General features: G+C 48.3%; 1 protein-coding gene across 1 annotated transcript in view; it reads right to left on the reverse strand.

Annotated features, from left to right (window-relative positions):
* ZNF541 (zinc finger protein 541) overlaps positions 1–6,580 on the reverse strand; it is a 37,523-nt gene extending 30,943 nt beyond the window's left edge. The window contains exons 1-2 of the mRNA XM_008048336.1: positions 6,274–6,580; positions 1,231–1,474 (exon numbers count right to left, since the gene is read on the reverse strand). Coding sequence (XP_008046527.1) covers positions 1,231–1,474; positions 6,274–6,580 — 551 coding nt within the window. The remainder of the gene's footprint in view (positions 1–1,230; positions 1,475–6,273) is intronic.
* Positions 6,581–12,576: the final 5,996 nt, after the last annotated feature.

A 12,576-nucleotide genomic window follows, 5' to 3' on the forward strand; every position in this document is an offset into this window, starting at 1 on the left:
AATAAATCAAAAAATCAGCTGGGCGTGGTAGCGCATGCCTTGTAATTCCCGGCTACTTGGAAGGCTGAGGCGGAAAGGATCGCCGGAGCCCAGCAGGTCGAGGCTGTGGTGGCTGGGAGAGGCCACTGTACTCCAGTCTGGGCAACAGAGTGAAACTCCAACTCAAAAAAACAAAAAAAACCCAAACAGATGCATAATCAGTAAGATCTACAGTCCAACAGCCAAATGTGCCTCTAATTTCTGCCTCAGAAATGCATTTAACTATGTATCATATTTAGGTCATGCCACATCTGCATGCACACATTGTACCCATAAGGAGCGAGGAAGTCGACCTGTGGCTCCCACAGCCCTGCCCTGGACGGCCCTGGCAGATAGATGGGACGCGTGAGTCGGTCCAGCAAATTCCAAGGCCTTTCCCCAGGGGTTCACCCTCAGCCTCCAGGCGGGGGAAGTGACAGAAGGAATCAGGGACCTAAGTTCTAGTCCCTGCTGGTACCAACTGGCGACTTGAGTAAGTTTTCTCCTTTCCTGGGGTGGGGGGTGGTGAGAGGATAAACAGAAGAGGAGCTAACCAACGCCCCAGAGGGTGAAGAGCTCGAGAAATGTAGGTACCTTGTCTCACACAGCAGCTCTCAGGGCCCGAAAAAAGTTGGTCTCTCCTTCCCTCATGGGCAAGAGCTTATCATTTCTAAGACTTTAGGAACAAGGGGAGTTTGGCTCCTAACTCTTAACTTGGGCTTTCATTTTAAAGTCAAGAGTTTTTTGGTTTTGGGGAATCTTTTAAAAATCAAGAATTAAAAAAGAACAAGCGGCTTAAAAAGAAAACCATGAGTCAGTGCTCTATCGTCACGTTCTAGAAATAGGCTTCCAACTTCCCGTGCCTGGGGTGTCATCCCAACACGTTCTTCCTCGGGCACCTGCCAGGGCCCCGGGTCATCACTCTAGAAAGGTAGCCAAACGCCCTCCAACACAGCTGCCTCAGGGCGAGCCCGTAGGTGTCTTTAAGCCACAAGGGGCCCATCTACAAATTGAAGCTATAGCTTCCTCAAGGGTGTGAATCTGGGGGCCCAAAGAGGCCCCTTTGGGGCAGGACAAAGCTTGCTCCCAGCATGCAGGCAGACGAGAGGTCTCACATGCCTGGGGAACCCGGCAGGGAAGAGGAACACGGTCGGGAAGGTGGGAAGAAGGCCCAGGGACGCACCCACCCGGCCCTGGCCGGGCCCCACGTACAGGTGGTCCTGTCGCTTGAAGGCCTTGCTGCAGATCTTGCAGACATGCTTGCGCTCCTGGCTGTGCGTCAGGTAGTGCTTGCTGAGTGAGCTGGCGCTGCTGAACACCTTCCCACAGAGGCTGCAGTCCAGGAGCACATTCTGGGGGGAGCTGTGCTGCCGCCGTCCTTTCCGGGCACTCCCCGAGGCTGCCCTGCCTCCCTCGTCAGCCTCCTTAGGCACCTTGAGCGTGCCCAGTCCCAGGTCTAAGCAGAGGGAGAAAGCACAGGTTACAGACAGTGGAGAGCGTCGGAAGGCACCCATGGCCTCAGAACCACGGGGCCTTGTGGAGTCAGCCAAGCGCTTTCACAACGTCAGAAGCTCAACATGCAAAGAGAATGGGGTGTGGGGAGGCAGGGGAGCAGGTGTCCCCATGCAGGCCACAGCTGTGGGAGGCACCAGGCCCCCGCACCACATGCAGAGGGACAGCGGCAGCTGAAGCACCTCTAAGACAGCATGGCCTAGACAGGCAGAGCTTTATGGCTACACCATCACCTGGTCCCCTCAGAGGAACAATCCAGAAATATATTGTCCAAAGTTTTGAAAAACTATAAATCCTTGAACCCAGCCAATTACACATTTGGTTTTGTTTGTTTGTTTTGAGAGACAGGGTCCAGATCTATCACCCAGGCTAGAGCAGTGGTACCATCATAACTTACAGCAGCCTTGACCTCCTAGACTCAACTGATCCTTCAGTCTCCAAAGTAGCTGGGACTACTGGTACATGCCACCATGCCCAGCTAATTTTTTAATTTTTTGTAGAGATAGGGTCTCAGTATGTTGCCCAGGCATGTCTTGAACTCCTGGCCTCAAGTAATCCTCTCACCATGGCCTCCCAAAGTGCTGGGATTACAGGTGTGAGCCACCAGGCTACATTTGGGTTTTTTATGTTAGGAAATAAATGTGCACACTGCACAAAGATCTGGTTGCAAGGAAGTTAACTGTCACATTGCTAATCTAATACCTGACAAGGGGCATACAGGTCACTGCATTATGGTTTAAGTGGTCTATGAGGTATGCATTTCAAATAAAACTGTAGGAAAATATCTAATGACATAAAAGCATGTGTATGTCACACTACTAAGTGAGACCAAAAGCAGCCACTTGCAAAACAGTCTCACTCTGTCACCCAGGCTGGAGTGCAGTGGCACACCCAACCATGCCCAATTTTTTTATTTACTGTAGAGACGAGGTCTCACCAAGTTGCCCAGACAGGTCTTGAACCCCCAGACTCTAGCAATCCTCTCACCTTCGCCTCCCAAAGTGCTAGGATTACCACACCCAGCCTAAAATATCTGAAAAGTTGCTCATAGGCCAGGCGTGGTGGCTCATGCCTGTAAGTCCAGAAGTTCGGGAGACAGAGATGGGAAGATCACTTGAGGCCAGGAGCTCAAGACATGCACAGGCAACATTAACGAGACTTCATCTCTAAAAAAAAATTAAAAATTAGCCAGGCATGGTAGTGCTCACTTGCAGTTCCAGCTACTCGGTAGGCTGAGGCTAGAGGATTGTTAGAGCCCAGAAGTTTGAGGCTGGTGAGCTGTGATAGTGTCACTGCACCCCAGCACTCCAGCCTGGGTGACAGAGTAAGATCCTGACTCAAAAAAAAAAAAAAAAAAAGTTGCTCACAGAAATATCATGTTTTTGGTTTTTGTTTGTTTGCTTTTGTTATTTTATTTTTTTTTAGTCAGAGTCTCACTCTCACTCAGGCTAGAGTGCGATGGCTACTGCAGTCTTGGACCTGCTGAGCTCAGATGATCCTTCTGCCTCAGGCTTCCAAGTAGCTGGAACTATAGCTGCATGCCACCACACACAGCTAATTTTGTTTTTAATTGTAGAGACAAAGTCTCTCCAAGTTGCCTAGGCTGGTTTCGAACCCCTGGGCTCAGGCAAGCTTCTCACCTTTGCCTCCCACAGTGCTGGGATTACAAGCATAAACCACAACCGGCCCAAAAACACTTTAACAGAGTAACAAGCAAGAACGTGGTATCAGAATCCAGTGGAATATCTATTATAATGACTTTCAACATGAAGGTTACCTTCATATATGGAAGCAAATACACTAAGTTTTTAAAACTTCAAATAGAATTATATACTTAATATTATCTCAGCAAAACTACGCATGTCTGAGTGACTGTACCTATATGTTTAAAAATTTACATGTGGGCCTAGCACAGTGCTCCAGCCTGTAATCCCAGCACTTTGAGAGACCAAGGCAAGAGGATTGCCTGAGCCCAGGAGTTCGAGACCAGCCTGGGCAACTTGGTGAGACCCTGTCTGTACAATAAATCAAAAAATTAGCCAGGCGTGGTAGCGCATGCCTGTAGTTCCAGTTACTTGGAAGGCTGAGGCTTTACCTGAGCCCAGCAGGTCGATGCTGGGGTGGCTGTGAGCATGCCACTGCACTCCAGCCTGGGCAATGGAGTGAGACTCCAAATCAAAAAAAAAATTACATGTGGAAGCAGCAGTGGAGATTTTTCTTGCTTACTACTTTTCTTTATTTTCTAAGTTTCTTTAATAAATATGTATTACTTTTCTGATTTAAAAAATTAATGTGGGCCCATATACTTATGAGTATGTGGACCCCAATTTTTTTTTTTTGAGTTGGAGTCTCACTCTGTCACCCAGGCAGTAGTGCAGTGGCCGCTCCCGGCCACCACAACCTCGACCTGCTGGGCTCCAGCAATCCTTCCACCTCAGCCTTCCAAGTAGCTGGTACTACAAGCGCACGCTACCACGCCCAGCTAATTTTTGATCTGTTGTAGAGATGAGGGGCTCATCAAGTGGCCCAGGTGGGTCGCGAACCCAAATTTAAGTTAAAGAAATGTAGAAGGCCAGGCTCAGTGGCTCAGCCTGTAATACCAGCACATAGGGTGGCCGAGGCGAGTGGACTGCCTAAGCCCGCAGGTTTGAGATCCACCCAGGCAATGGCGAGACCTCATCTCTACAATAAATCAAAAATTAGCCAGGCGTGGTAGCATGCACCTGTAGTTTCAGCTACTTGGAAGGCTAAGGCAGAAGGACTGCCGGAGCCCAACAGGTCGAGGCTGTGGTGGCCGGGAGAGTGCCACTGCACTCCAGTCTGGGTAACAGAGTGAGACTCCAACTCAAAAAAAAAAATAAATGTAAAACATTGAAATTACTACTTGGAAGGCTGAGGCAGAAGATCACCAGAGTCCAGCAGGTTGACACTGGGGTGGCCGGAAGTGTGCCACTGCACTCCAGCATGGGCGACAGAGTGAGACTCCAACTCAAAAAAAAAAAAAGAAAAGATCTGAAATTAGTATTTAGTGGATTCCTTTATTTATAAATGGCTATATATACATATATTATATATATATTATATATTATATATATGCATATATTATATATATATCAAAATAAACTAGGAGAAGTTGAACTCAATTAATGATTTATAATATTTGAAGGGCACAGATTCCTATGAAAATGTATAAGGGCTTCAGTTTCTCTGTCCAGCAAAAAGCATACATATTCACACTACTAGCATTCTTCAGGTAATTTCTCTGGTCCACACTGAAAACCCCATTTATGGTACCTCCAGGCCCAGGCCAGTGTCTGCAACCCAGCGGACATCTTCAGTGATGAATCGTGATCCCAGGATTTTTTTTTTTTTTTTTTTGAGTCAGGGTCTTGCTCTGTCACCCAGGCTGGAGTCTACTGGCATGATCATAGCTCACCACAGCCTCAGGCAATCCTCCGGCCTCAGCCTCCCAAGCAGCTGGGACTACAGGCGCACACCACCGGGTCTGTCAAACTTGTGAATTTTTTTATAGAGACGAGGTCTCACTATGTTGCCCAGGCTGCATCTTCCCACCTCAGCCTCCCAAAGTGCTGGGATTGCAGGCGTGAGCAGCCTGTAATTCTAGGATTTCATACTCGGCTGTGGTTCCAACACAGTGACAAGGTTTTTGCCTGTCCACTACATCTTCCGTGGCGTGGGCAACCCTCGGAAGGTTTTCATTCTAGCAAGTTCTTCAGAATGTCTTGGGTCTTCCATGCACAGATATAGTCTTCCATGCACACGCGTGATGGCTCAGTTGAGCCATCTAAGCAACTTACACAAGAACCCATGGAGGGGGTTACAAAGAGCAAATGACTTCATTCTCTGTGGGGGGGGGAAGGCAAACCAAAAGGAGATGTCACCAAGTGATTTCATTATTTTACTAGTTCTCCCTTCGCTCCTCCACTGCTGAAATGACAGACTCAGAACCAATCAAATGCCTGTCTAACGCCAGATGTGCTCAGCCTGTAATCCCGCGCCTTTGGGAGGCTGAGGTGAGTGGATTGCCTGAGCCCGCGGGTTCGAGACCCGCCTGGGCAGTGAGACCTCATCTCTACAATAAATCAAAAAATCAACCAGGCGTGGTAGCGCATGCTTGTAATTCCAGCTACTTGGAAATGGAAGGCTGAGGCGGAAGGATTGCCAGTGCCCAGCAGGTGGAGGTTGCAGTGGCCGGGAGCGGGTGACAGAGTGAGACTCCAACTCAAAACAAAACAAAACAAAACAAAACTCCTGTCTGCCTAGAGCATGATGACCCATACTTGCTTTCACAAGCATTTCTCCTTTTGCTTCTCACTGCTCTCACTCTGGGGGAGGCACAGGGAGTACTAGCACCCCCACTTTTCAGATGAGGACACTGAGGGTTAGGAAGCTCAGACAAGCAAGGAACATCGAATGGACAGGACCCCGGTTTGTACTGGCAGAGTGAGGAGAGTCTCTGATCTGTGGTAACGGGAACCCTACCATGAGCCACACAAAGGATGAGGACATCCCAAACGTCTACGCTTCTCAATGTTGTTCCTTATAACTAGCATTCTGCTTCCTTTACTAGGAAGTAGGGAACAATTCCCAAGTAGGGAAAAAGTGACTGCTCCCCAAGTCACCCGTGGAAGAGATACATCCTAACCAATCCTCGCAGAAGCGGTTCAGCCAGCGCAGGGGCTTGACTGACTGCCAGCCTCTCTCCCCAGTGGGCTGACTCACCTTGCAGGGACGTCTGAGGCTCCGAGTCTGCATACTCCTCCAGCAGCTTTGTGGAGTCACTGTCCTTCCCTGAGAACAAGGACAGGGTGTCCAAGTTGTCTTCCAGCGCCTCGCTGGGCACGTCGGGTGCAGGGAGGCTGGAGTCCAGGTCCAAACCACTCAGGCCAGCATAGAGCAGGTCTCGCGAGCTGGGACCCAAGTCCCGGTTAAGGGTGTCACTGCAGGTGAACCCTTGGCTCTCTGGAAATGGTGGGAGGTGCATTTCCGATGGAAGGACACCCTCGTCCCCAAGGCTGTACTGGTCCATGGTTCTCCACTGACAGGTCTTGGCCAGGAGCGACTCTCTGGACAAGCAAAGCTGTGCAGGGTCAGGGAGGAGAGAGCCCTCACTGGCAGCTCATGCCTGAAAATGAAGGAGGAGGAATCAAGGTTAGGATGGTGGCAACACAGCATGGTAGATGGAGCATGGACATGAGATTCCAACAGAACTTTTCTGGGTCTGTTCTCTGCCACTTAATGACCATGTGACTTTGAACAAGTCACTTAAGCTCCACAAGTCCCAGATGCCATCTGCAACTGGGCACAAGAGTACTCCCCTCACCAATGAGGCTGCTGGAAGGAATAAATGAAAGGATTTCCAGCAACATGGTGGACTGAGCTGACCTCTTTCTCCAGCTATAAATACATACAAACGTGATAAAAGAATGTTTTTAATGCATAGCCAAGCTCAAAAGACAGGGAAAACCCTAAGTGCTAGCAACAATAAGAAAGCTCAAAGCCAGAGGCATAAGCTCAGTTGGGCCCAAGGGAAAAATCAGACTCAGATTTAGGCCCCAGAGCTGTTATCCAATATGGCGGCCACTTGTCGCATGTGGCTAGGAAGCACCAAAGTGTGACTGGTGCAAACTGAGTCATGCCGTGAGTGTGAAACTGGATTTCGAAGATTTAGTACCAAGAGCTTCAAGTTTCATGAGTTTTTAATATAGAATAAATGTTAAGTGAGAATATCTTAGATATAGTAGATTAAGTACAACATAACGACTAAAATGAATTTCATTTGCTTTTTGGTGGCTCAGCCTGTAATCCTGTGCCTTTGGGAGGCTGAGGAGAGTGGATTGCCTAAGCCCACAGGTTTGAGACCCGCCTGGGCAACTTGGCGAGACCTCATCTCTACAATAAATCAAAATGAACTGGGCGTGGTAGTGCACGCCTATAGTTCCAGCTACTTGGAAGGTTGAGGCAGCAGGATCACTGGAGCCCAGCAGGTCGAGGCTGTGGTGGCCGGGTGACAGAGTGAGACTCCAACTCAAAAAATAAAAAAAGAAAAAACGTAATCAGCAAGTACTTTGGGAGGCTGAGGTGGGAGGACTGCTACAGCCCCGGAGTTCAAGACCATCCTGGGCAACATAGTGAGACATGGCCTCTACTAAAAATTTAAAAAATAACCAGGTGTGGTGGCGCATGCCTATAGTCCCAGCTACCCACGAGGCTGAGGCAGGAGGACTGCTTGAGCCCAGGAGGTCAAGGCTAGGAAAAAAAAAAAAAATGTTCCACACTGGCAGTTTCTTATAAAGTTAAATATAAGCCTACACTTTGATCCAGCAATTATACTCCCAGGCACCTATCCAACTGACCTAAAATTCAAGACCTCACAAAAACCTGCATATAAATGTTTACAGCAGCTTTATTCATAATTGCTCCACTCTGGAAACAACCAGGATGTCCCTCAACAGGTAAACAGATCAACAAACTATGGAGCATCCAGACAGTAGAATATTATTCAGCAATAAAAAAGCAGCAAGAAGCCGGGCTCGGTGGCTCAGCCTGTAATCCCGTGCTTTGGGAGGCTGAGGTGGAAGGATTGCTGGAGCCCAGCAGGTCTAGGCTGCGGTGGCCAGGAGCAGCCACTGCACTCCAGTCTGGGCGACAGAGTGAGACTCCAACTCAAAAAAAAAAAAAAAAAAAGCAGCAAGTTATCAAACCACAAAAAGATATGGAAGAATGTTAAATGCACGCTGCTAAGTGAAAAACGCCGGTAAAAAGGCTATATGCCGTGTGACTCCAGTGACATACTGAAAAAGGCAAAACTAGAGAGACAGTAAAAATATCTGTGGGGCTGGTCACGAAGGCTCACACCTATAAATCCCAGAACATTTGGGAGGCCAAAGTGGGAAGACTGGTTGAGTCCAGGAGTTTGAGACCAGCCTGGGCAACATAGTGAGACCCCCACCACGACGAAAAATATTTAAAAATTAGCCAGGCATGGTGGCAAGCACCTGTAGTCCCAGTTACCTAGGAGGTTGAGGCTGGAGGGTTGCCTGAGCCCAAGTATTTGAGATTATAATAGCTACGAACTGTGCCACTGCATTCCAGCCTGGATGACAGAAGGAGATCCTAACTCTTAAAAAAAAAAATCAGTGGTTGCCAAGTTTCAGGAGAAGGGGGAAGGAATGAAAGGGTGCCACACAGAGGGATACAACTATTCTGCATGATGCTGGAATGGTAGATACATGACAACACATGTGAGTCACACCCACAGAACTACACAACACAGAGTGAGCTCTAATGCAAACAGAGGATTCCACACATCCCTGGGTCCCTAGAAGGCCACCCACTCAGAGTAAGCACGGGCTCAGAAAAGGACTTAAGCAAGCTATGTGTACCCACCTCCGGGCAACCCTTGCTCTGTGCCAGCAGCAGGTAGGGGCACAGGCAGGGCTGTAAACAGTCTGGCTGGGTGCTGAAGGTGCAAAGACTGGGAGTTTTAAAAAAAATTTTACTCCAGGAGTTTAAGAGAATTTCTGTTAAGTCACTGACTGACCACTAAACTAACAAAACACACTCTACTGACCATGGCCGACAAAGAACACAGGCTACAAAAATAGTTCAGAAAAGCCACCAAACAAACAATTACAACCCACCATATGCAACAAAAACCAACCCTGGGGGCAGGGGCTGGGAGGGGAAAATCTGATCCCTAGAGTTACCAGATGATAATATCCAAAGTGTCTCATTTTTCAGCAAAAAACTATGAAGCATGCAGACAAACAGAAAAGTGTGGCTGGGCATGGTGGCTCACTTCTGTAAACCTAGCACTTCAGGAGGTTGAGGCGGGAAGATCACTTGAGCCCAGGAGTTCAAGACCAGCCTGGGCAACATAGCAAGACCCCATCTCTACAAATAAAAAATTTAAAAATTAGACAGGTATGGTGGTGTGCACCTGTAGTCCCAGCTACTTGGGAAGCTGAGGAATGAGTCCAGGAGGTCGAGGCTGCAGTGAGCTATGATCATGCCACTGTACTCCAGCCTGGACAACAGAGTGAGACCCTGACTCAGGAAAAAAAAAAAAGGTAAATGGCTGGGCTCGGTGGCTCAGCCTGTAATCCCACGCCTTTGGGAGGCTGAGGTGAGTGGACTGTCTGAGCCCGCGGGTTTGAGACCTGCCTGGGCAGGCGAGACCTCATCTCTACAATAAATCAAAAAAATAATTAGCCGGGCATGGTAGCGTGCGCCTGTAGTTCCAGTTACTTGGAAGGCTGAGGTGGAAGGATTGCAGGAGCCCAGCAGGTTGAGGCTGCAGTGGCCGGGAGTGGCCACTGCACTCCAGTTTAGGCGACAGTGAGACTCCAACTCGAAAAAAAAAAAGATAAATGAATGCATACACAATCTTTTAAGCAACCCCAGTGGAGTCTGGGCCAGCACCCCATCATCAAATCATTATTTCTGCATCAACACCCACGACTCCTCAGAGTAAAGGAACTCAAGACTGTGAAGAGTCACATGCAGGTTCAGGTTTGGCCACCCAGTGAGACTTGAGATGCCTCAGGATTCTCAAAGCTTTGGGGGTTTCCAAAAAGAGAAGAGAGTGTGGATCTGCAGGCAAAATGAATTTCCCCACAAATTCCACGATTTTTTTCTCCAGTGCTGCTATAAACCATATTCCACACTCCAGGGGAAAAGAACCAACTCCTCCTCCATCTCCCATAACAAGAAAAAGCTAATAAAAGTCACATTTAGCCAGGCTCGGTGGCTCAGCCTGTAATCCCGCGCCTTTGGGAGGCTGAGGTGAGTGGATTGCCTGAGTCTGTGGGTTCGAGACCCGCCTTGGCAGCGAGACTTCATCTCTACAATAAATCAAAAAATCAGCCGGGTGTGGTAGCACATGCCTGTAATTCCGGCTACTCGGAAGGCTGAGGCGGAAGGATCACCAGAGCCCAACAGGCGAGGCTGCGGTGGCCGGGAGCGGCCACTGCACTCCAGTCTGAGCGACCGAGTGAGACTCCAACTCAAAAAAAAACCAAAAAATTTAAAAAATTTAAAAAATAAAAGTCACATTTACCAAGCACATTCTCTGGGTTGGGCTGCATATGTGTATTAACTGACTCCTTGGCTCAAGCCAGTAATCCCAGCACTTTGGGAGGTCAAGGTGAGGGGATTGCCTGAGCCCACAGGTTTGAGAACAGCCTGGGCAGCTTGGTGAGACCTCATCTCTACAATAAATCAAAAAATTAGCCAGATGTAGCGCACGCCTGTAGTTCCGGCTACTTGGAAGGCTGAGGCAGAAGGACAGCCTGAACCCAGCAGGTCGATGCTGGGGAGGCCATGAGTGTGCCACTGCACTCTAGCCTGGCTGACGGAGTGAGACTCCAACTCAAAAAAATAAAAACAAAAAAAAACTTACTCCTCACAACAATCCAGGTCCCATTCCTACTTCTACTTGAAAGATTAGAGAGTAAGTAATTAGTCCAAGTCACATCCCTAACGTGGTGGAGCCAGGTCTTAAATCCAGATACTTTGACTTCAGGGCTAGCGGTCTTGCCCACAAAACTGAACCAATTGCCTATAATGCAAGCTGTACACTGCACAGTTCCAGTTAAGCTAGAAAATATACAAGGTGCTAGAGGGGTGGGCGGGCAACATCTCTGGGTCCTACAAGGGCCAGACCGTATGCTTTCCAACACACTCCCATGGTCCACAGAACAAATTGGTCTTGCTACAACCTCAGACAGGCAAGCCAGAAGTCCAAGGCCAGGCCTGGATATTTACATCCTCTTCCACATAGTAAAGCAAAATCAGTTCACCTGTTATTTAACCTGTCTTGTTCTGTCAACAAATGAATTCAACAAGAGTTTTAGCACCTTCTATGTACAACGTTCCCTGCTAGTCCCTGGGAGGCAGGACTTGAGGTCCCCTACATCCCGGCAGACACTCTCATGGGTCCAAATACTCTTTCCAAGAATTTTGTGATTTTGAGAACAATCTAAAAGAAAAGAAACCAGTCTATCTGGATCATTCGAAGACCGCCTTATGACCGAGCACTGCCATGTGGTTTCCATGCCAGGGTGCATTTGTGGTGGCACTGTACCAGAAAGTTCTACTTTAATTGTTACAGGATGCTGAGGAGAGAATGGGGGGAGATTTCACTCATAATCATGCCCTCAAGATCAACTGGACATGGCACAAATGATGGCTTTGCTACAGTTCCAGCTGAGAGAAAGGATAGAGAATTGAGACCTTGCCTGCTAAGCCCCAAAGGGCCCAGAGTAGCAGGAAGCAAGGAACTGTTTCAAGGGACAGTTAAGTTTCAGGAACGACACCCCTCTCATTAATGTTTGCAATGAGAATTACATCAGCTTGGTTGCTTTGCTTATATTTAATTTGCAAATTGATTTTGGCTTTATGGGTTCACAACAGCTATAAGCTTTAGGAACTTGTACCTTGTTTTATCTTCATTTATGCTTTGTTCAACAGTTTAAAAACCAATTTAAATCAACACTGGGGACCCAAAGCAATTTTAATTTTTTTCTTTTAAAAAAAGGCCCAAGCCGGGCTTGGTGGCTCAGCCTGTAATCCCGCGCCTTTGAGAGGCTGAGGTGAGTGGATTGCCTGAGCCTGCGGGTTCAAGACCCGCCTGGGCAACTTGGTTGAGACCTCCTCTCTACAATAAATAAAAAAATCAGCCAGGCGTGGTAGCGCATGCCTGTAGTTCCAGCTACTTGGAAGGCTGAGGCGGAAGGATCGCCGGAGCCCAGCAGGTCGAGGCTGTGGTGGCCGAGAGCGGCCACTGCACTCCAATCTGGGCGATGGAGTGAGACTCCAACTCAAAAGATAAAAATAAAAATAAAAATAAAAAAGGCCCAGAGCCAGGCATGGTGGCTCAGATCCCTGATCCCAGCAGCTTTAGGAGGCCAAGGCGGGAGGATCACTAGAAGCTGCAGCTACCTTGAGGCCAGGAGTTCGAGACCAGCCTGAGCAACATAGTGAGACCTCTACAAAAAAGATACAAAAATTCAGCCAGGTTAG

This window comes from Carlito syrichta, unplaced genomic scaffold, assembly GCF_000164805.1.
Source record: "Carlito syrichta isolate Samal-C Ts95f unplaced genomic scaffold, Tarsius_syrichta-2.0.1 Scaffold123364, whole genome shotgun sequence".
Taxonomy (NCBI): domain Eukaryota; kingdom Metazoa; phylum Chordata; class Mammalia; order Primates; family Tarsiidae; genus Carlito; species Carlito syrichta.